Source organism: Tenrec ecaudatus, chromosome X, assembly GCF_050624435.1.
Source record: "Tenrec ecaudatus isolate mTenEca1 chromosome X, mTenEca1.hap1, whole genome shotgun sequence".
Taxonomy (NCBI): Eukaryota; Metazoa; Chordata; class Mammalia; order Afrosoricida; family Tenrecidae; genus Tenrec; species Tenrec ecaudatus.
Window position 1 is genome coordinate 82,681,787 of NC_134548.1, and position 23,738 is coordinate 82,705,524.

The window sequence follows — 23,738 nt, forward strand, 5'->3', positions numbered from 1 at the left end:
TGGCTGGGCCAGGGTTTTCAGAAGTTTTGCAGTAATCCTCCATGATGTGATCTAACACAGTGTAATCAATTCCATCATGATAAGTGAGGAAAAGGTTGATGTCTTTTTAAGGGTTTTCTCTTGCTTGATGTCTTTTTAAGGATTTTCTCTCCACAATCAGTTCTCATGGAAGCAGCCTTCATTTCACTGGGTAAATCTGCTACACAAGACTTCTTTAGAGTATTGAAATGCAAGTATTTTACTTTGAGGACAGGGGATCCTGACCCAACCCTTGCATGATATTTCCAATAGTCTCATATGCATGTGAAACTTGGTCACTGATTTAAAAAGACTGAAGAAGAACTGATGCATTTGGATTGTGGTGCTGGTAAAGAATGTTGAAAGTATCATGGACTGCTAAAAGGACAAACCAGTATGTATTGGAAGAAGGAAGGCCATGGTTTTCCATAGAGGCCAGGATGACAAGACTTCATCTTACACACTTTGTACATGTTGTCAGGAGTGATCAGTTCCTGGAGAAAGATACCATGTTTGGTAAAATTGCCAAAAGTTAAAACATAATGATTGTTCTCCTAGGCATTGTTGTTTGCTGTTGCTATGTGCCTTCAAGTCAGTTTCTACTCTTGGTGACCATAAATTCAACAGAGTGAAGAACTGCCTGTTTCTATACCATCCTTGAAATTTGTTATGTTTTACTCAATTGTTGCAGCCATTGTGTCAATCCATCACTTTGCAGTTCATTCTCTTTTTGGCTGACCTTCCACTTTACCAAGTATACCATTGAGGATATACCACCTTTCACCTGATAACATGTCGAAAGTAAAAAAAAACACCAAAAAACGTTTTGCCCTGCTCCCTTTTAAGGAACATTCAGGCTGTACTCTTAAACAGATTTGTTTATTGGTCAATTTAATATTCTTCACCAACACTGTAATTCAAAGGTTTCAATTCTTTTTCAGTCATCCTTACTCATTGTCCAGCTTTCTCACGCATGTGAGATGATTGAAAAATACCATGACTAGGACTTCTGGTAATATGGAAAACTAGGCAGAGATGCTATATAGACCCTCAACAGCAAAGAGAGGAGAAGCTTAATGACACAAATATGGATCATAATCCTAGAACCCTGGGTCTTAAAGGAAAGGAGAGAGAAACGGATTGAATATGAATTAGGAGAAAAGCTGAACAAAAGAGGAGAGACAGAAGTAGACAGGCGAATTGTCAGTTAGCCTGACATGGCTCAGCTATCTCCAACTTTTGCAGGCCTCCTTCCAGCCAGTCAGTGACCTGGCACACTGGTGACTGGTGACCAGGAAGGTGGAATCCTCCATTTTTTCCCACTCTCCTGGTGACTAGAAGTGTGACCATTCCCACCTTCACCCACCCTGTGGCTGGTAACACACACACACACCCAGACCCAGGGCAATCCCTACTCTGCCTGAAGTTGGAGTCATGTGCAAATGGACCAGGCACTGGGTACATCATCCTGCATCTGGAAGTACATGAAGTTCTCATCAATCCAGCAGAACATGCAGTGTGCCATCACTAGCCAATCTGGATGGGAGGAAACTCCGTCAATTCCCAGCCACCCTCCCCCAGCTGCATTCTGTCCTGAAGGAATTCCTTTCAGAAACAAGCCCCCTGACCTCAGCCACCCTCTGAGCCAGCACACACTGCTTCCACATCTGGTGCTCTAACTCCAGATAACATGTAGGCATGCAGGAACTCCATCCAGAACCAAGAATTTCAACTCTCCACCAGCCAGTGAGCTCCTTGGTGGGGAGGTATCGACTCATATTTGGTGCCCTGCCTCTCCCCCAGTTTTCACCTTTCTTCCTTTTTTGCCTTTCCTTTCCATTTCCTTATTTTAATACTATATCTCTGCTTTCCTTTATTCTTTCTTAACCCCCCCCCGTTCCTCTTTTCTTTTGCCTTCTTTTTATTATTTACTTTTTACTATATATTTCCCTTTTCTTCCACCCTTAGTTTTACCTATTGTATTTTTCTCTTCCCTTGTTTTTAGTTTTCTTTCCCTTTTCACTTTTATGTTACTAAATTTCTCTCTTGTTGTTTGCCTGCTTTCATCCACTTGTTTTTTTCTTTATGATTTTCATTTTGCTGTTCCCCACCCCCTATTTTTTCCTCTGTCTCACCCAATGGGAAACAACAGCGCTGCCCACATTACCTAACCCTGCCTATTGGGTAAGTAACACTTCCTGCTCTTGTACCACTTGATCATCCATAGACAGCATCCAACATCAATCATAATTGCCCTCAACTGTGCTACATGAACAGCAAACAGAACTGCACATACTCAGATTCTCGTTACACCCACCAAAAAACAGGTGTGTGTGTGTGTATAAAATCATCTCACTAACAAACAATCATCAATTAAATACAAGTAAAACAACATTACAATGTTTTGAAGACAAAAGACAATTTTAGTTCACACAGATAAACAAGACAGCATGACTCAAACACAGAGGTTGAAGATATTTCTCAGTGAGAATAACATTGAACTACTTGATAAGGAATTCATAAGAATGTTATTTAGAAAAGAAAAAAACAAGAATGGTATTTAGGCACCTTCAATGAATTGAGAGTAAGATCAACAAAGCTACGGATCAAATCAAAGAGAAGACACCAAATCAAAACTATAGAAGAGTTCAGGAAAGCCCCCCAAAGAACAAACTGACAGGAGAAATGATAAAATAGACACCAAAAACAGCAAATAGAAATCCAAAGATTAATACTAAAATTTTAGAAATAGATAACTCACTAGAAGAGCAAAGGAGTAGAATTGAATCAATAGAAGGTCAAACTAGTGAGCTTGAAGACAAATCTCTCAATACTAATCTGCAAGATGAGCAGTTAGATAAAAAAGAACCAATAAAAGTTGAAAAACACCTAGGAATTGTATGGGACACCGCCAAGAGGAATAACTGATATGTACTCTGAGCAATAGAACAAGAAGAGACAACAAAAATCACAGTGAAAATTGTAGTTGGAAGAAAACTTCCCTAAAATCATTGAAGCTGTGAAGATATACACTCAAGAAACTGAATGAACCTCCAATGGGATAGACCCAAAAGAAAATCACCAAGGCATATCATAAATGAAACTTTCCAAAACCCCAAACAAGGAAACAACCCTGGGAACAACTTGGGAAAAACAAAAAGTTACTCACAAATGAGATCCAATAAGACTAGCCTCTGGTTTCTCAGCAGAAAGTATGCAAGCAAGGAAGCAATAGGATGACATACATAAAATTCTGAAAGAAAAAAAAAATCAAACAACAATTATATAGCCCGCAAAATTATCTTTCAAAGGTGATGATGAAATTAGGACATTTCCAGATAAACAGAACTTAAAGAATTTTGAAAAATATCAACCATATAAGAAGTCCTAAAGGATTGCTTCAGACGGGAAACCAACAACAGCATACATGACTATGTTACCCAGAAATCACCCAGATACAGATATATTCAAAGTAAGACAAATCTATAAGACTGTGCATCAGGGTTGTATTTTTTCACCATGTTTATTCAGTCTGTATGCTGAGCAAATAATCTGAGAAGCTGAACTATGGGAAGAAGAACGCAGCATACAGATTGGTGGAAGTTTTAGTAACGGTCTGCAGATAACACAAGCTTCTTTGCTTAAAGCAGAGCATTTGAAACACTTACTGATGAAGGTCAAAGACCATAGCCTTCAGTTTGTATTATACCTTAACACCAATAAAACCACTGGACCAATAAGCAACATCATAATCAACAGAGAAAATGTTGAAATTGCCAAGGATTTCATTTTATTTGGATCTACTTTGACTTCTTGTTTTGCATTGCACAAATCTGCTGCTGAAAAGAAAAAAGTCTTTAAAGTGTTAAAAAGCAAAGATATTTAGTTTGAGGGCTAGGGTATACCCACCTAAAGCCATGGTATTTTCAAACACCTGAAAGCTGCACAATGATTAAGGAAGAACAAATAAGAATGAATGCATTTGAATTATAGTGTTGGCAAAGAATACTGAAAAGACTGTGTTCTGCTAGAAGAACAACCAAATCTGTCTTGGAGAAAATACCAGCAGAATGCTCCTAAGTGAGGGTGGTGAGACTTCTCACATACGTTGAGCATCTTATCAGGAGAGACCCGTTCCTGGAGAAGGATATCATGCTTAGTAAAGTAGAGGATCGGCCAAAAAGAGAAAGACACCCCCTCCCCCACAATGAGGTAACAGACACAGACAGTGGACTAGCCCTCAGCTCGCTCAGACTGCACACCCCTGGCTCACTTGGAGCTTTGCAATTTAACAAAGCCTGAAGCTGCCCAGGTGCACTGCACAGGTGACACGCGATAAATGCCTTTTGATGATGCCGATGATGAAGACTTGAAACGTATTCAGAGGAGAGCTCTAAAAATAATTAGAGGGGTAGAAATTAAAGCAAAAATGAAAAGTCAAGGAAGCTAAGATTATTTAACCTAGAAAGAAGCCCAAGATGAAACTTGATCACAGCTTTCAAACAAACAAAAAACGCTTAGTCTTTCTTTTAAAAGCTAAGAGAGGGGAAATAGGTTGGATGAATCTAACTAAGAGAGCAAATACTTTTCTCTCTGGGGATGATTGCTACAGATACTTTTAAAAAACGGATAAACTCTTATTAAAGTTTGGAGACAGGGATTTGTCAAGCAATAAAAACAAACAAACAAACACCCCATTGCCATGGAGATAGAGTCGATGCTGACTCTTAGCAACTGCGTTTCTGAGACTGTAAGTCTTTTCTGGAGCAGAGAGCCTCATCTTTCACCCATGCAGAGGCTAGTGGGTTTCAACCACCACCAGTCTTGCAGTTAGCAGTCCAACCAAACAGGTTGTCATTGTTGTTAGATTCTATCGAGTTGGTTCCAACTCATAGAGACCGTATGTGCCACAGAACGAAACACCACCCTGTCCTGCGCCATCCTCACAATTATTGTGTGCGAGCTCATTATTGCAGCCATTATGGCAATCCACCTTGTTGAGATCCTTCCTTATTTTCATTTGCCCTCCAACCAAGCATAGGCTCTGAAAAAAAAATTCAGTATTACTCATAAAATGTCTTTCAAAACGTTTGGATGGCTCCTGAACCTGCCCTTTGCCCTGTAGCATCTTCACAAGACTGTTACAGTGACCAAGACAAATGTGACCTGAGTTCCTCAAGGCTTCACCTCCATCTCCATTATCCCTGAAGCCAAGTAGTCCAGGGCCTAAGGTTGTGAATTGGGGTTAGTGTTCCTTAAAGGGTCTGAATTGCTACCCATTCCAACTATTATTCCAGTTCTTTGAGTTCTGTTTTACATCTAGCCTCTGCTGGCACACATTCAGTGATAAGAAGCTTTATCTTGTCCTACTCAATAAGAGAAGACATAACAAAATAGACTTGTTATAAGAGTAAGGAGAGTTGAGTTTGATTTCCCGCTCTGCCACTTGGGTAATCTTTAGCAAGTCCCTTCACATTTCTGGGTCTCAATTTCTTCACTGATGTGATGATGATGAAACAGTTTCTGTTTTAGTTTGTGCTGGTTTAACTGCTATAATAAGTGATCCTCAAAAATTCAGTGTATTGGTTAATTAGGGTGCAAGGTAGTACCGATGAAGAACACAGCTTTCCCCCAGATCCTGGATGCTTCCTCCCCCCAACTACCATGATCCGAATTCTACCTTGCAGGCCTGGATAGGACAGAGGCTGTACACTGGTACATATGAGGGCTGGAGGTACAGGGAATCCAGGGTGGATGATACCTTCAGGACCAAGGGTGTGAGGGTCGATGCTGGGAGAGTGGAGGGTGAGTGGGTTGGAAAGGGGGAACTGATTACAAGGATCCACATGTGACCTCTTCCCTGGGAGAGGGACAGCAGAGAAGGGGGGAAGGGAGACTCCGGATAGGGCAAGATATGACAAAACGACGATGTATAAATTACCAAGGGCATATGAGGGAGGGGGGAAGGGGGAGGGAGGAGGGGAAAAAAAGGAGGACCTGATGCAGGGGGCTTGAGTGGGGAGCAAATGCCTTGAGAGTGATTGGGGCAGGGAATGTATGGATGAGCCTTATACAATTGATGTATGTATATGTATGGATTGTGGTATGAGTTGTATGAGTCCCTAATAAAATGTAAAAAAAGAAAAGAGGAGAAAAAATGATTAGGGCAAAGACTGTACAGATGTGCTTTATACAATTGATGTATGTATATATATGAACTGTGAAAAGAATTGTATGAGCCCCAATAAATTGTTAAAATTAAAAAAAAAAAAAAGAAGAACACAGCTTTCCCCCAGATCCTGGATGCTTCCTCCCCCCAACTACCATGATCCGAATTCTACCTTGCAGGCCTGGATAGGACAGAGGCTGTACACTGGTACATATGAGGGCTGGAGGTACAGGGAATCCAGGGTGGATGATACCTTCAGGACCAAGGGTGTGAGGGACGATGCTGGGAGAGTGGAGGGTGAGTGGGTTGGAAAGGGGGAACTGATTACAAGGATCCACATGTGACCTCTTCCCTGGGAGAGGGACAGCAGAGAAGGGGGGAAGGGAGACTCCGGATAGGGCAAGATATGACAAAATAACGAGGTATAAATTATCAAGGGCACATGAGGGAGGGGGGAAAGGGGAGGGAGGGGGAAAAAAAGAGGACCTGATGCGAGGGGCTTGAGTGGAGAGCGGGTGCCTTGAGAATGATTGGGGCAGGGAATGTATGGATGTGCTTTATACAATTGATGTATGTATATGTATGGATGGTGATAAGAGTTGTATGAGTCCCTAATAAAATGTAAAAAAAGAAAAGAGGAGAAAAAAATGATTAGGGCAAAGACTGTACAGATGTGCTTTATACAATTGATGTATGTATATGTATGAACTGTGATAAGAATTGTATGAGCCCCTAATAAATTGTTAAAATTAAAAAAAAAATTCAGCGTATTAAAGAACAAGAAGTTCCTTTCTTTCGCCTATAAAATCCACGTTAGCGGTTCCAAATTGGCTAGGGAGTGGGGTGGGGGCTTTTCCCCCATGTAATTATTCAAGACTCCAGGTGGTAGCTCTGCCAGTACCGATGCACGCATTATTCCAAGACCACTCTACAACCGTGGTCTCCCAGAGGGCAGGAACCCCATGGGATTCCTGACCAGGAATCGATGCATCTCACTTTCCTCCACCGTCATATGGTCAACCCAAGTTTTAAAGATGCTGAGAAGTGTAGAGTTGCGGCGTGCCATGTTTTGGGTTACTAGCTAGTTTGCTTATGTTTTGTTCTGTTTAGCGATCTAAAACATGCTCCTGCCATACAGTGTATGGTCTCTAAAGGCCTTTGCTGAAGCTCTGAGCAGTTCTAGGTGTGTTTTTGAACTAGATTCCTGGTCCTCACATGACCCTACTTCAGGCAGTTTGAAACTCACCTAACCAATTAGAGGACTGGCAGTTCAGCGCAATGAACGGCAAAAGAAGAAAAACTGAGATACCAGCCATTCCACCAGGCACCACATTAAAGTGTTGCGATGTCTCTTGTCTCCGCAGCATGGGTAGGAGCCCTGGCAATGGGCATGATATTCTTCTGTTCTCCCATCGTGAGTATCTTCACCGACCGTTTGGGCTGCCGAATCACAGCGACCACAGGGGCTGCTGTTGCTTTCATTGGTCTTCATACCAGCTCCTTCACCAGGTAAGGTGGGGGGTGCTAGCCATGTCCCCAGGGCTGAGGGTTGGCTTCTTTCTGGGCTTCAGCTACAGGCACTCTGCTTGTTGCAGATCCCCTATGGCATACTCTAAATAGGGGCCTTGAAGTCCTTGTTCCAAGCGTCATTGTCCAGTAAAATTCATCTAGCTGGGATCTTTACCACACATCACTAAGGAATCGCTTCAAGGAAAACCCAAGGGCTTCAGAGTGTTCAAAGGAACTCCGGCCTGAGAGTTCATATAGCTGGGCCCGAGGCCCGTTTGGCCCACTGAATGGCTATGGAAAAATTGATGGGTCCATTTCCCTCCCTGGGACTCATTTTCTACATATATTACATAGAAAGGGATTAGATCATGTGATATGTCCAGGTCTATTCCAGCCTTGCTGTTCTGTTCTCCAATAGGCCATTCACCTCATGGCATACCCCGCCTTCCTTCCTAGAAACGGCCTTATTAAATAGTGGGGCCTGTTTAAACACTTAGCATTTCAAGATTTCTATGGTAATCTTATGATGGACAAGAGGCATGCTAAACCACTGGTTCTCAACCTTCCTGATGCTGCCACCCTTTAATACAGTTCCTCATGTTGTGGTGACCCCCAACCATAACATTATTTTCGTTACTACTTTGCAACTGTAATTTTGCTACTGTTATGAATCAGGTGAACCCTGTGAAAGGGTCGTTCAATCGCTAAAGGGCTTGCGACCCACAGGTTGAGAACCGCTGTGCTAAAGCCAAGAATGAAGAGCCCTGGTAGTGTAGTACACCATGTGTTGCAGTGCTGACTGCAAGGGCCGCAGTTTGAAACCACCCACCAGTTGCTCCATGGGAGAAAGATGAGGCTTTCTACTCCCAGAAAGTTACAGTTTTAGAAACCCACAGGAGCAGTTTTACCCTGTCCTATAGGGTAACTATGAGTTGGAATTGACTATAGCAATGAGTTTGGTTACTATTGTTTTTTTGTGGGGGGGGGTTTTTTTTTTTCAAGCCTAAGGATGTTTCGCATTTCTGGTCCTTTCCCTGGCATATTTGTCTGCCAATGTATGCACAATTTGGGACAAAGATTCATGCTTTGCTCATGAAATAGAATTTTAATAGTGTCCCCTCACTAAGTGAAAATCCTCGTCCTACTAGAACAACTTGGTAGAATCAAGTGAAGAGCAAGTCACAAGCTTCTTTCCCCTGATTTCTTTTCAGCCATCTCTGCAGAAGAATGTCAGTAGGGGAGGGGATAATTGAAGGCCTCGCATGATAGCCTGAGAAACATGGATTTCCTAAAAAAAAAAAAATCTATTAAACACTCAAAATCTTAAAATAAAAAAGATCAAACATACTGGTTGATAGGGATTAGTAGAGCCCACAAGGCTATGTCATCTGTCACCCTTCATATCTGGGACTGAACTTACTCCCTTGACTGGACTTTCAGCCAAACAGTAAACAAGCCAATAAGGTAAACAAGAAACATCAGGGAGGTACCCAATTCTTAGAATAATATCAAAAGGGCAGTGTTTCCCCAGGGGTAAATCTCAGAAGACACAGAAGGGTCAGAAAGAAGGATGAATGGAAAGGGTCAGCACAGGGAAGAAGTACTGTTACATTATGGGGATTGCATTCAGTGTCACAAAGCAAAATAAATATCCATTGTTGAATGGAAAAGCAGTGTGCTCTGTACACTTTCACCGAAATACCAATAAAAAGTTTTCCTTAAATCTGACTCTCTGCCAAAAACACTTTGGAAATTTTAGTACCTCCTACTTCTGATCTGCTAGGCCAATGTAAGACAACACAAGCCTGAAAATGTTGGCTGTGGGCACAGTGACGTATCTGGAACGAAGGCAGAGCTAACATGTCAGAGGCTTTCTTTTTTGAGATTCGCTCCCCAGAGCAGAGTCTTCATCGTGGAGGATGTTCATTGTGTTTTGCTACAAGTGGATCCTGTGAGGGTGAGCCAGCTTTATGAGTCGAGAATTTCTAGCTACCCTGTCTACTCTCCAGCAGAGCTTGAATTTGGCTTGCAATAATTTTTTTAACACTGTCCCATCCGATTGGTAGAGAGAAGGGAAAAACCATGTCTTCCCCTGGGAGCTGCTCAGGGAAGCAGCTCAAGGCCTTCACAGAACACTTCTCGTGGCCGGCTTCATTCCCCACCTCCTTATAAGCCTTGTGGGAAGGAGCTAGGCCTGAGAAGAGGCTTCAGTCAGTCCCAGGCCTACACAGCAGAGGCCTGTTTAGTAGGGCGGAGCAGAGCAAAGCACTCATATAAGCAAATTAGTTACATATGGCTTGCTTTTCCCTTCGAAATCCACATGGGTTCAGTTCCAGGAGAAGGAACTCGGGGGTTCAGTTCCAGGAGAAGGAACTCGGACGTGGTGCTTACTGCTGGCACTCTTCTTTAGGCCCCTGGAGTATGTGTTGTGTTCTCCGGCCCCAGCTCTTCCCACGCCCTCGGTTTTAGTCCGAGGACTGGATCTACCCATAGAGAAGAACGATCTGACCATTAATAGTAGTAAATAATTAGTGGTAAACAATGAAGTGGGCAGATGAGGTCCAGTGCAAACTAGGTGGAGGCATCAATAAGAAAACAGAATCCTTCATTAGCTTAGACCCATCTTGTCTGGGGTAGAAGGCTGGCCCAGCTGACCTTGTGATGATTTTTTTTCCTTCTGAAAGTTGCCTTCTGTTAGCAGAGGCTGTGGCCCCAGCAAGGTTCACAATTTCTTTGGGGCTCCATTTCCCATCAACCAGCCAGCCCGACCCCCTCAGCCTCAGGCTACTCCTGGGTGCTAATCCATAACATGTTCAGCAGCAAAGACCGGAATCAAGACATTTAAAGGGATTCTCAAGGGACCATCAGTCATTTCTCTATAACATTAATAGCCTTGAACATGAAGAGGAAAACATTAGCCCCTCCAGGATCTTGAACATTTGCACACTTCTACTGCAACTTTTGATAAAAGTTGTCGCTACCAACCTATCCATGGTGATAATGGCAATGGCTTATCTACATCTAGGTGCGTCGAGGCGAAAGTGTTCTCTGTAAGGCACAGACTTGCTCCTCATCTAGTCTTTGCATAGGCTGCTCCAGACTTTGTTCTTGGATGGGGGATCATGGAATGCATACCAGAGTCCTGAAGACCTAGATTCAAGCCCAAGCTTTGTTGATCTTTAGTTATGTGCCTTGGGTCAATACTTTACCTTTCAAAGCCTGATCTGAATAATGGGAATCAGGAGGCCCTGATCCTTGCCTTCTCTGAGTGTCAGTGGCAAGTGGGGCTGTGGGTTAAGGGTGGAAGAGGGGAGATCTGAAGGGAGAAGGGAAGGTGGTTCCTGGTCAGGCTGTTGAGAACAGCTCTTGGTGTCTCCTTTACAGCTCCTTAAGCCTGCGATACTTCACCTATGGGATTCTCTTTGGTTGTGGCTGCTCCTTCGCCTTTCAGCCATCTCTCGTCATCTTGGGCCACTATTTTCAACGCCGCCTGGGCCTGGCCAATGGTGTGGTGTCTGCTGGGAGTAGCATCTTCTCCATGTCTTTCCCCTTCCTCATCAATGTCCTGGGGGACAAGATCAAGCTGGCCCAAACCTTCCAGGTGCTGAGTACCTTTATGTTTGTCCTCATGCTGCTTTCACTCACCTACCGGCCCCTCCTGCCCAGCTCTCAGGACACCCCAAGCAAGAGGGGTGCCCACACCCTGCACCAGCGCATTCTGGCTCAGCTCAGGAAGTACTTCAACATGCGAGTGTTCCGCCATCGTACCTACCGCATCTGGGCCTTCGGGATTGCTGCCGCTGCCCTGGGCTACTTCATTCCTTATGTACACCTGGTGAGGAATAAGAGGGCGGAGCTATCCCACGTGGCCTTAGGGAGCTGTCCTCAACTTGCCCGGAGTCCAGAGGGAGGGGTGGAGCATATTGAAAGAGTAGAGCTGAAACTTTTGAAAAAGAACAAAGCAGTTCTGGGCGACCCAGGGAAGAGAAGGGCACAGACTGGGAGAGAACTTCAAAGGGAAATGGAGGCAGTTCCCCAAACGAAGGTCAATGGGCAGTGGTTTCCCACATGATAGGTCTGGCTAGATTATTCAGGAGGAGATAAGCATTAATGGGATGCAAGGAACTGACCAAAATAACCCAAAGGTTTTCTAAGGTTTTTGCATCCAGATGATTTTGTTTAGGAAACAATATATACCAGATCTCTCTCTCTCTCTCTCTCTCTCTCTCTCTCTCTCTCTCTCTCTCTCTCTCTCTCTCTCTCTCTCTCTCTCTCTCTCTTTCTCTCTGAGCTTTATAACCTATAGTAGTTGACTAAAGGTTCTAAAATAACCCATTCAGTGTTGTTTAACCTAGCACATACAAAATTTATGTGGCCACAGAACCTTTGATTGTAACCAGTTGCTGCTCTCCACCAATCTGTGTTTCTTAGAACATGCTTCGGGAAGAGTTGCCTTGAAGCTGATGGATCTCTCTGCTGACCTGCTGTTGCCCCAGCCTATTAATTTTCGGAAGGAGCTTATGTAGATTGCAGAGAAATGTCTGGAGTTCTCAACTCGTAGGACTGTGTTCTGTCCTGCAAAGGACTGGAAGGGACTTTTATCTACCCACCCCTTCCAGTTCTTGCTCAGAAGCCTTCCAAGTAACCAAGGGAGGGGAGACCTATGTAGATCTTTAGGCTGTTGCAAGTAGTTAAAAAGATTGTCTTGAATACAGAGAGAAGGCTCTTGCCCTAGTGTAGGGAAGGAAGCTTTGGAGGGTGCTGAATATGTAATCCGTTAACCAGTTAGCTTCTCTTCCTCCTCCTGTCCTGGGGACTTCATGCCATGCTTTTCAGATGAAGTATGTGGAAGAGGAGTTCTCAGAAATCAAGGAGACCTGGGTGCTCTTGGTGTGTATTGGGGCTACCTCAGGCCTTGGGCGTCTTGTGTCAGGCCGGATCAGCGACTCCATTCCTGGACTTAAGAAGATCTACTTGCAGGTGAGTGTGGCCATCCTGTCCGTTGTTGGGAGGGATCGTTTGTTACAGATGCCAGGCTATCCTCAGCCTTTGGAAATAGCTTGGTAGGGCGTGCAGTTGTGCCCTGGATCCCAGCTCTGACCTCAGTGTATTGAGTGTCATTAGAAAGTCATTCAAATGCTCTGAGCCTCAGTTTTCCCACTTTTCAAAGGAAGAGTAGCTTCCTTGCTCTGGCCTCCCTCAGCAAGATGGCATGAAGACCCAATGGGAACTGTGTGTATGGGACCGCTGGAAAATAAAACTTGTTCCCATTTAGTAGATTCTGGCTCACAGAAAGCCCATGTGTGTCCGTGTAGCACTTTCCTCCATACCATTTTCCTGCTTTGACCTCTGGGCAGCTAGTAACAGGGCTTTCCTTCTGAGACATCTCTGGGTGAGCTTGAGCCCCACACATTTCAGTTAGTAGCCTAGAACTTACCCTTTCGTGTCACCCAGGAACACCTGATCGAACACGTGACAGAGACGTTTCTATTTACTCCCATCTGTAAGGGGAAATTGAGGGTGAGGGCTAGATGCTGCTCTAGAGACCTGATCTTATTGGCTATCTTCGAGTGGCTTAGGCATCTGCAGCGCCCTGTGGCACAGAGTCTAGCTCTTCTAAGTCCGGTCCCAGATCCATCACCATTCTTCCAGAGCGCCTTGGCACATGGCATTGGTTCCCAATAGACACACACACAATTGCCAGATAAGACCAGACATCACTTCTTCTCTTTAGGCCCATTTCCTCATTTTGCAGCAAGAATTATTCTAATTTTTACTATCTCACCTCACAGATGAGCATTAAAAGAAATTTAAGTGTGAGCAGACTTTGGGAAGTAAAATATGTTTTAGTCACACAAAACTTCGATCCTTCTGACAGTGACCCAGGTAGACTCATACTGTGAGAAGCAGCCACATGCACGTATGGAACTAGGCTCTAGTTTGGTTTTAATACAAACAACTACTCAGGCGGTCTGTATTTGTTTAGGCAGCAGCAATATTACCTTTCTGGCCTGGCTCATGCTTTTTGCTCCTGCAATGAGCACACCAGGAAGCGGCTGACTGGGGAACTGTAGGAAGGGGTAAAAGCATGATCATTCAGGAAGTTGTTTTGAGGTTGGACTCATTTGCCTGCTAGGGAAGTCTTAAAAACCCTCCTAAGGGACCTTGGCTCTGTGGACAGAGAGATTTCTCTTGTGTTCGCAGGCCCCAGCGCTTTCACAAATAACCTTCAGATACATAGGTCAGGGATATGATTAAGATTTCCAGTTTTGTTTGAAAACTTTCTACTACTATACACAGTTGCAATCTCAGAAGCTCACAGGGGCAATGCCTTCTAGGTTTGCTCGGAATCAGTATTGACTTGATGGCAGTGAGTTTGAGCTATGAAGTTTGCAGGAGCTGCACAAGCCACGAGAGCACTTTGATCCAGTCAGCCGTGCCTCTCATGCACTGCTGGTGCTACTGAGAGAAAGGCTCACGTGGCCGGTACTGACAGAGCTGAGCCCCTGCAGCAGTCTTCTCGTATTCTACTTTGCCCTAAGTGGTAACCGAGACAAGTCTCAGAACTCATAAGTGACTTGACTAGGATCAAACAAAGAACTGTGATTAAGATAAACCAATTATGACCATATGGATTTCTATGTAGATTTTAGCAAGTGCCTTGTCTGGGTGCCGTTGTTCCCAACTGTGGCTTTGCCAGCCTTTTCCGCATGTCACCCCTGTAGGTTTTCCCTGTCAGTAGCAGCAGCTTTAGGATGCCAAAGCATTCTAGAAATCAAGATGGGCTGGTCTTTGGCCATGACTTCATCCTGAGGAGAGGCAGAAGTCTCTCTCTGCCTAGCCATGTAGTTAGACCATTGGATCCTCACAACAACCCCGAACAAAGTTCTGCGCACCCTTTGCTTTCTGTTGTGTAGAGGGTATTCCTGGGGCGGTGGAAGCATTAGCTAGGCTTGGACCTAGTGCTTCTTCTGATTATTTCTTTCCCACCCACCTACCTCTCACTCCCCCTTTCCCCAGTTTAATAGTTAACACAATATTAAAATTACTTTGAACATTATAATTTAAACATATATTCCTCAAATTGTAGACTAAGTCCCTCGATTTATAAGTTGGAGAAATAAGACCTAGACCAGGAAAGTGAGTGCTTCCGACTGAGAGCATAGGATAAAAGAAAGATGAACTTCATTCTCTTCAATTCCTTATGATTCCATCACAGGAATTTGGAGGTAGTCTTTCACCATGGAAGGATCTCTGGTGTCACAATGGGTTAAGCAATGGGCAGTTTGAAGTTTGAACCCATGAGCAATAGACAAGACTGTCTGCTCCCTTAATTGTTTACAGCCTTAGAAACTATATACTCTGTCGTCTAGGGGCGATATGGGTTGTGAATGACTGGAAGGCAGTGGGTTGGGTTTTGTTTCACAACAGACACACACAAAAATTGCATGCCTCCCTTTGTCCCCAGGTCAGTATAGGCACACACACCCATGGGAGAAAACGAGCATAGACAGCTCCAGATAGTTTTGTTTTGTTTTTTAAAACAGTTTTATTAGCACTTCATCCACATGACAAACAATTCAATAATTCAATCATATCAAGTAGACTCGAACAATTATCACTACACTCAATTCTAGAACATTTTATACTTCATTATACTCATTGTTATTCATGTAATTATTTTTTCTAATTGCATCAAAAATATACACAACAAAATGTTCCCTAATTCCACAACTTCTCCGTGTATAGTTCAGCACCGTTACTTGTACTCTCCGTGGTGTACACCCGTGATTGTTCTCCTTTTCCAATTTGTTCTACCACCGTTAACATAAACTCTATGCCCCTAAGCAGCAATTCTTTCCCCTTTCCCCATGGTAACCATTGGTCAAGTTGTTGTTGTTGTTTTTAATGTGGTTTCTTTGATTCACATATCACATACTTCCATGGTTAAATTGCTTTTAAAATGAGTTGTATACACATCATCACAATCAATTCTAGTGCTTTCTTCCCCGCCCATATTCATTTTTTGCTTCCCAAATCCCCTCACCCTTCTCACTCCCACCCCCTGTCCACCTCCCCGATAGACCATTGATTGCACCAGTTATTGTCTCTATGCACCCACTCCTTCTGTGCTTCTCAAGCTGACAAACCCGACAGAAATAATCAAAACCAAAACAAAATGGCATGAAAATAATAAGATAAAGATAAAAATGCAAATAAAGAACAAGAAAGAAAAGACCACCATCATGATTTTAAAAGCCAGAGAAGAAATTTCTGTTGTGGAACAAGCAAGAAACACTGGAACCTCCAGATTTTGATGAGCCACTCTCACCAAGCCCAGATCCACTGGGGCCTGTGGTTCCTGCTCTTCATGAGGACATGCACATGCATCTGGCTTTGAGTGACCACTTTCAGGACTGCCTCTTTGGCGGGAGGCTATTTCCTGAGGCCTGATTGTAGTTCCAGGAGGAATTTGTAATTTCAGAACTCTGCCAAGGCCTCTTGGAGGATATTACAAAAGAGCCAGATCTAACAGCTAGTAAATAGAGTCCGTTAAAATCCATTTATAGTGATCCATTATGTTGTATCATGGTATTAACTCTCAATTGCCAAAATTGGTTTGACTGATAGTTGGGGCTGCTTTTTAACTCCTAGTTATTTGCCGTGAATCTTCTAGAATAGAAGCTGGGAGTTTCTGGATTCTTAATCCTAGCTTCTGTCTAGCCACCCCATAACAGCATGGATAAAATGCAAAGGTTCCCCAACAAAGAGATTTCCTCAGGGGGCATTGCCAAGATATCGTTTCTCTCCAAATATGATCTGATCACCCTAAATCCCCTGCCAGCACCACAGAAAATCTTTGGAGCACCAAACAGCCTTCATCTTCCCATTCCTTCCTTATGGTCCTGGGTAAATCAGTTTACCTCTGCACAATATTGGACACTGCGTGGACCTTGATAAATAGGTTAGATCTTGGCTCTGACCGTAGGGACCCTTGACTCATGGCTGCTGCGAGCAGAAGAAGGGGTGGTGCTCCTTTCTCTGCCAATGAGGTCTTCAGTCAAGGTCACCGATACGGGGGTCCAGATGAACGTAATCGAAAGTGCTTTCTTTTATTTTGAGGGTAAACCCATCCTCTGGAAAGACTATTTTGGAAACATTTCACTGATCCCAACTGCACTTTTCGTTGCGCCACAGAAATCGTAGTGGCGTTTCAGTGCTCTGGGCTCCCTAGATGCCCTCCCAGTGGCTTGATTCTCCCGAAAGACCCATCAGTGCAAAATTTAGAAGATACCTGCATTACTATTTAGTTCAACTGCTATCCTTGTTGACACCACCCCGCCTCGTTTTATAGATGGTAGAAAAGAAGCCCTGAGAAAGGAGATGTGATTTGCTATGTGATCTTGGCTGACGAGCACGGCATGACCTAGGTGTTTGCTCTTCCAGGTCGTCTCCTTCCTGCTCCTGGGCCTGATGTCCATGATGATTCCTCTGTGCAGGGGATTCGGAGGCCTCATCGTTGTGTGCCTGTTCCTGGGCTTATGTGATGGCTTCTTCATCACCATCATGGCCCCCATCGCCTTTGAGCTGGTGGGTCCCATGCAGGCCTCACAGGCCATTGGCTACCTTCTGGGCATGATGGCCTTGCCGATGATTGCTGGGCCCCCCATTGCAGGTAAGGCTGGTATTCCAGGGAGAACGTAAGCTTGGGATCTTGGGATCGAGTTCTCCTCTGCACGTCTGCTGTTGTCTCCTTTTCTCTTATTCTCTATTTATGCGTCCTTGTCAGAAGGCATGAAACTCCACAATCGATCAAAGCATATACATAGATCCAGTTGAAGGGATGAGCGTGCCACAGTTGTGTATCTCTTTCACTGGCGTTTTGCTGTAGACAACATGGTTGCTACAAGCCAAAGAGAAATGGCCTTTCTCTTCTTGGCCATTCTATTGGTCTTCTGTCTCCACAGGCAAGTAAGTATTTGCAATCCAGCTGGTTGAGAAGAGAAAGTAGATCCAGGTTTTATTCAGCTGTAGAGACACTCCCCTCTTCTAGGGGCTTCTGACCTGAATTTGTGGATGAGATTTGATTAAGGTCAGGCCCTAGGATTAGGTCGGAGATTCTCTCCTCTAGTTAGTGGCTAAGCAAAATGGTGGCTTAGCATCTTTCAGAACGCCCACTTCTGCCTTCACTTTCTCAGAAAGGTATTGTTGGCACCCTAGGGGAACACAGGGAATAAGGAAAAATAGTGAAAACGAACTTTATTTCTTTTCGATGGGACTTATTGCAAACACTGATTCACAGGCTAGTCTCTCCTAGGCTAGTCAATCGGGCGAACTCAACTAACATTCTGCAGAGTCTTGTGAAAGCACCAGTCATGCTATATGGCAATGGCAAGAGCTTTCCCTTGGGACCATTGGACTTGAGCCAGACTTCCCATTGAAGGAGGAGGGCGACCTAGTCATTGAACCCAACAGTGCCCCAGAATCCACATGCCTTTCCATTTTGTTTATTTCTCAAGCAGCCAAAGGATCTCCTTGCTTTTCCTGACCAGTCTCTCTGGGCTCATTTCTCTGAAATGTGCCACATTAGCTTCTGGAAGTGATCAGAGGAGGCCTGTGGTCCACGAAAAACACATTTATGGTGTTGGTAGCTTGGGCATTTTTGTAACTATGGGAATGGTTACAACCTTCCTGAAAGGAAACGAGAGTTTAACTGAGCTGTTTCACAAAAAGACTCCGGCCCAAGTGGAGAAAAGCATGTCACGGTAAACCAAGACAAGGCTTAGCGTCCTCTTAATCACCTAGTGCTGGAATAACAGCAAGACCACAATGGGGAGCTTGAAGGAATAGAAGCCGGCTCTCTCACAGTCCTGGAGGCCAGTCGTTCAAATCAGGAGTTTTGCTGCATTGATTCCTTCTCTGGGTCCCTTTCCTCGTTTCTAGTGACGGCCATCAATACGTGGCATTCTCTGGTATTCTTTGGTGCTGGTCCTCCCTCCGTGTGTGTGTGTATGTCTCAGAATCTCGCCCACTCTTTCTATACCGCACGCATGAATAGCTGTAGGATGCGCTCTCCTCTTGTGTGATCCAGTAACATAACAACATGAAACTATGATTTCCAAACAAGGTCATAGTTATGGGTAGGGATTTAACATACTTGGGGGAGACAAAATTTAATCCATGTTAGCCATCCTCTATGGAATACTTTTAGACTAAGTTCTCTCCTAACCCTGGAGTGATGGGAAGTTAGCTGGAGCTGTAGGAAAGTCACAAATGAAGAAAATTGCAGAGAAGTTTCATCAGCTTCATTCATAATGAGTATTAGCCCCCAGAGCCTGAAGTCCTAATGATTCTGAGAGGTTTTATTTCTGCCTTCTAGAAATGTAGAAGGCTTCCGAACTGTACTGGCCCCTACAAAAGGCGGAGAGCACTTTGGGGTAGGAAGGCAATACTGAGCTTGACTTGCTTTTTCTTGACTATTGCAGGCCTTCTTCACAACTGTTTTGGAAACTACCATGTGGCCTTCTACTTTGCCGGTGTGCCCCCCATCATTGGGGCTATAATCCTGTTCTTTGTCCCTCTGATGCATCAGAGGATGTTCAAGAAGGAGCAGAGAGATTCCAGCAAGGATAAGATGTTGGCACCTGACCCGGACCCCAACGGGGAGCTGCTGCCAGGCTCCCCGACGCCTGAGGAGCCCATCTGATGTCCCCTTTTTGTCATTGTGTGCCCTTCCCAGTCCTTCCCCATTCACCCTGCTAGGCTCAGCATTTACATTTTTGCCACCAGCACACTTGTTCCCAAACCTGTGCACATAGCATTTCTGTCACCCAGCCATCCCCTAGGTGTTCTGATCTCATCACCCCAAATCCCCAATGAATGCCTTTTACCTTGACAGGACCCTTCTCCGCCCAGGACACGGGGAATTTTGAGGCCATCCCTGGTTTGTGGGACTTCTCCATATATTTTCTAGCCTCCTGGGGGAGAAAAGGGGTAGGACCTTCTGGCCCAAGCTTGTTAGTCACCTACTAAAAGCAATTCCTAAAGGTGCTACTATATTCCTAGGAGCCTAGTGGGGAAGCCTCAAGCCTCCGTGTTCTGAGGTGTTTACTGTCATCTGTCCTTGTGAGCTGTAGGCAAGGTGAGGGGCTTGCTAGGGAAGCAAAATGAAACAAGAGCCTTGTTTGGCCTCCAAGTCTCTGAAGGCTGTGGCATTGTAAGATCTGTGGGTGGCATTATTTTACAAGTGCACAGGCAGGCTCCCTGTTATACAGCTGGGTAATAGTCTACTTCCTTCTTTGCTTCCTTTTTCCTCTATAACCTCCTCCCCCTTCTCTTCCTATTTTTTTTGTAACTGTCATAGACATATGGGTATTTGGAGTAAGGAGGAATCCAGAGCTTCAGCCAATTAACATTACCCTGGCCCAGGCTACCCTGACACTAGCATCAATCCCACACATCTCAGGCTGAGCCACATCTCACTTTTTGGCTCAATCTGATATAATCATGGACTGGAAAAGTAGAATATCATGTTGGGAAGTGACCTTAAACCGCATAGAGTTCTACTGATCACCAATTCTATAGACTTCTCAGGCCAATGCATTAACTTGGAAGCCCTCGTGGTTCCCTACCCTTTGTATCTACCTGTCAAACTGTGAAGAAACTCCTTTCATCTCAGCAGATAAAGGAGGACTGATGCCAGGTAGATGGCATGGGGCGGGCGGGGGGAGGGTTGAGGCAGTACCATAATGAAGGACCAACCATTTCATCTCTCATTACTCATGACACGTCAATACTTCTACCTGGGCCAGGTCAAGGAAGTGGCTGCTTTAAGAAAATGCCCATTCCCAACCTTGATCCCCGAGTGCCTCAGGCAGCAGTTGCATATAGCGCTGGACAATTTCTCTGAGGATAGGGAATCCATCCTAACTTTTACCCATCCTACCCATCCATTGTGTCTGTAGTACCTGTGCACTCTGGCCCACTCTGTTGAGGAGGTTCCACATCCCCATTGGGTATGAAATGTGCCAGGAAGGTGAACTCCAGACCATCTTCATTCCTCTGAAGTAGTAGTTCCAGGCTGCTTTTCCATGCTCAGTCTGTAGGCAGCCATCTTGGTAAAGAGCATTCCTAGTGCCCCAGCGAAGGGCAGAGGGCACAGCCAGGCAATATCTAACTTGCACAGCTAAGCTCATTAGGGACACAGACTCTCTCTTCATTTAGACCTGTTGTATCTTTATTCCCCTTCTCTGACCCTTTGTCTGTTGTGTTCCTATCACCCCAGCCTGTCATCATCTGTTTTTCAGACACCCCTGGCTGTCACTAGGAGCCAACAGTGACTTGCCACCCCCAGCCAGAGTCATCCTGGGGCCAGGAGGAGAAGGTTGCTCCTGAAGTGTTTCAAAGAGGACAGTGGTCCACACACACACACACACACACACACACACACACACACACACACACTTTTTTCCGTTACAAACAGGCAGCTGGGGAGTATTTGGCCCCGATGGTTTCATTCAAGGCCAAAGTCCTGAGCCCCCTATGTTGGTCCCAGTCCAGCTCTTCTCAACTCCTCAAAGGAAAACGTACTGGTTCTTGGCTCTTTGGATGAGAAGGGGCCCAGTTACTATCTTGTCAGCTGGAACAATAGTGGAGAAAAGTAAACTGGGCCCCCAAATTTCTGTAACTCCCAGGAAAGCCCTTTGGAAACACAGGAGTAACAAAGCCCCCTGCTTCCATTTCTCCCTGTCTCACATCCACTGTGTCCCCAGAGAGTGGTTCTTCTGGGTCTCCGTTGTCGGTCATGGTTCAGGTAGCCCGTAAGAAGCAAGCTGCCTCCCATTCCTCTCCAGAAGAAGGAAAGATATGAACAGGTCCCAAATCTGCCCCTTCAGATAAGGTGGGGGTGTCAGTTTATTTCTTCCACACATGTACATAGACACATGTGGGCTTGTGTGCTTTTGGAGAATGCTGGTTGGCAAAAGCAGCACCGTATTAATACTTAGGGTAGGAGGCAGTCTTTTATGCGCCGCAATTAAATCTAGGAAAATGAACAAAATTGGGGAGCTTGAGACCTGGGACATTTAAATCCTCAAGGGGTTTGGAACAAAATAAACTGATCTAAACATCTAGTTTTTTGTGTACATTACCTATAAGGGTGAGATAATCTTAATCTCTTTAGCACTAGGATTGAAATGTCACACTGTAAGTCAAATGTCTGCCAGGGTCTATGTGCTCTGTGAGAACAGAAATTGGAATAAGAGCCCTTGGGGCCTTGGAGATGGGTACACTGATCAGGATGAAATAAAGAACAGTTACCTTGCAAAAGGAGAACATGGTTACTGGTTGAGTCAGAGTGGAGGCCCCCGGAAGACTACCACATTGGTGTTACGCACATGCCGTGCTGAAAATTGGCAAAGACCTTAGCCACGATCCAATCGAACTCTGTTGTTCTTTTACTTATGCTATTGGCAAGGAACCTAAAGGAACTGGTATTGATAGGCCACATAGTCAGGCCATGACAGCCATACAGGAGTCCATCCTCTGCACTGTAAAAGAGAGCCATACAGGAGTCCATCCTCTGCACCGAGTTCAAGTGAGGAAATGAGACCCAGGGGAAGGAAGGGATTGCCAGAGAATCACACGGTGTATTGGTCAAAAAGTAGGCTGAGACTCAAAACATTCTAATCCAACCTCTGCATTTGACAGATAAGTAAACATGCTGTGTTAGTCTGGGTAGACTAGAGAAACGAACCTAGGGAGATGCTCATATGTGCATAAGAAAGAGCTTTATATAAATGAGCAATTGGCTATTGAGAAAACATCCCAGTCCAGATCAAGTCCATAAGTTCACTATTACCCCATATGTGGATACCAGTCAATAAATTCCTCTTTAGACTTATGCAGCCATGCAATGGCACTGAGTGCAGGAAGATCAGAGGCCAGTGGGTGGAAAGTCTTATGGATCCAGTGGCAGTGGAAGCATACCAGTGCTGGCGTGGGGCTCCATGTGACTCCTCCAGCTCCAGGGCTCTGGCTGCATCAGCATAGCCTCATCTGACTTGTCAGTAGGAATGGCTTGCAGAAAGTGAGTGTGTATCTGCCCTCCAGTGAGCTATTTATCCCCATTTGCGCCTCCCAAATGAGCTCAACAAGCTGCGTCCTGATTGACTGGCTGGACTCCACACCTTCTCAATTTGACACCAGATTATGTAACTACCACAAATGCCAAAGAGGCGCAACTGAGTCGCTCACTTCATTCATTCAACAACTATGTAGTGAGTCCATTCCAAAAAGGTGTAAGCCTTGAACAGCAATGAAAACTGAGCAAAATCTGACTTTTAGCATATTCTCTCTTTTCATCATTATCTCTGTACCTCGGCTGACAGATACATTTTCTTTTCTCAAGCATCCCAGACCTCCTTGCAGTTTGGAATTTGATAAACTTGGTCTCGCTTGCCCTCCATCCCAAACAAGTATAAATGAAGTTAATTTCCATAAAACCATACAATGGGTGGGGAGGGGGTAAGGCAGTGGTTCTCAACCTGTGGGTCACAAACCCTTTGGGGGTCCAATGACCCTTTCACAGTGTCTCCTAAGACCATGGGAAAACACTTGTTTCCTATGGTCATAGGAACCAAGACACCCGCTCCTCTGTTTCCAGGCGGGTCCGCCCACGTGCAGATACGCCCACATACGAGTACCCGGCGTGAAGACTGTAAACCATGCTATACCATGCTTCAAGACAAAAATTCATTTATTTGTCATTAGAAATAAATATTTCACAATATATAATTACACATCGTTTTGTGATTAATCACTATGCTTTCATTATGTTCAGTTGGTGACAATGAAAACACATCCTGCATATCAGATATTTACATGACGATTCATAACAGTAGCCAAATGATAGTTATGAAGTAGTGATGACAATTTTTTTTATGGTGTGGGGCGGGGGGTCACTACAACACGAGGAACTGTACAGCATTAGGAAGGTTAAGAACCACTGGGGTAAGGGAACAGGGCTGGGTTTCCTTTGGTA

General features: G+C 44.6%; 1 protein-coding gene across 1 annotated transcript in view; it reads left to right on the plus strand.

The window, feature by feature from the left end:
* The window catches only part of SLC16A2 (solute carrier family 16 member 2), a 182,082-nt gene extending 158,645 nt beyond the window's left edge, over positions 1 to 23,437 (plus strand). The window contains exons 2-6 of the mRNA XM_075538600.1: positions 7,552 to 7,696; positions 11,081 to 11,531; positions 12,533 to 12,676; positions 17,144 to 17,372; positions 19,183 to 23,437. Coding sequence (XP_075394715.1) covers positions 7,552 to 7,696; positions 11,081 to 11,531; positions 12,533 to 12,676; positions 17,144 to 17,372; positions 19,183 to 19,403 — 1,190 coding nt within the window. The 3' untranslated portion in view covers positions 19,404 to 23,437. The remainder of the gene's footprint in view (positions 1 to 7,551; positions 7,697 to 11,080; positions 11,532 to 12,532; positions 12,677 to 17,143; positions 17,373 to 19,182) is intronic.
* Positions 23,438 to 23,738: the final 301 nt, after the last annotated feature.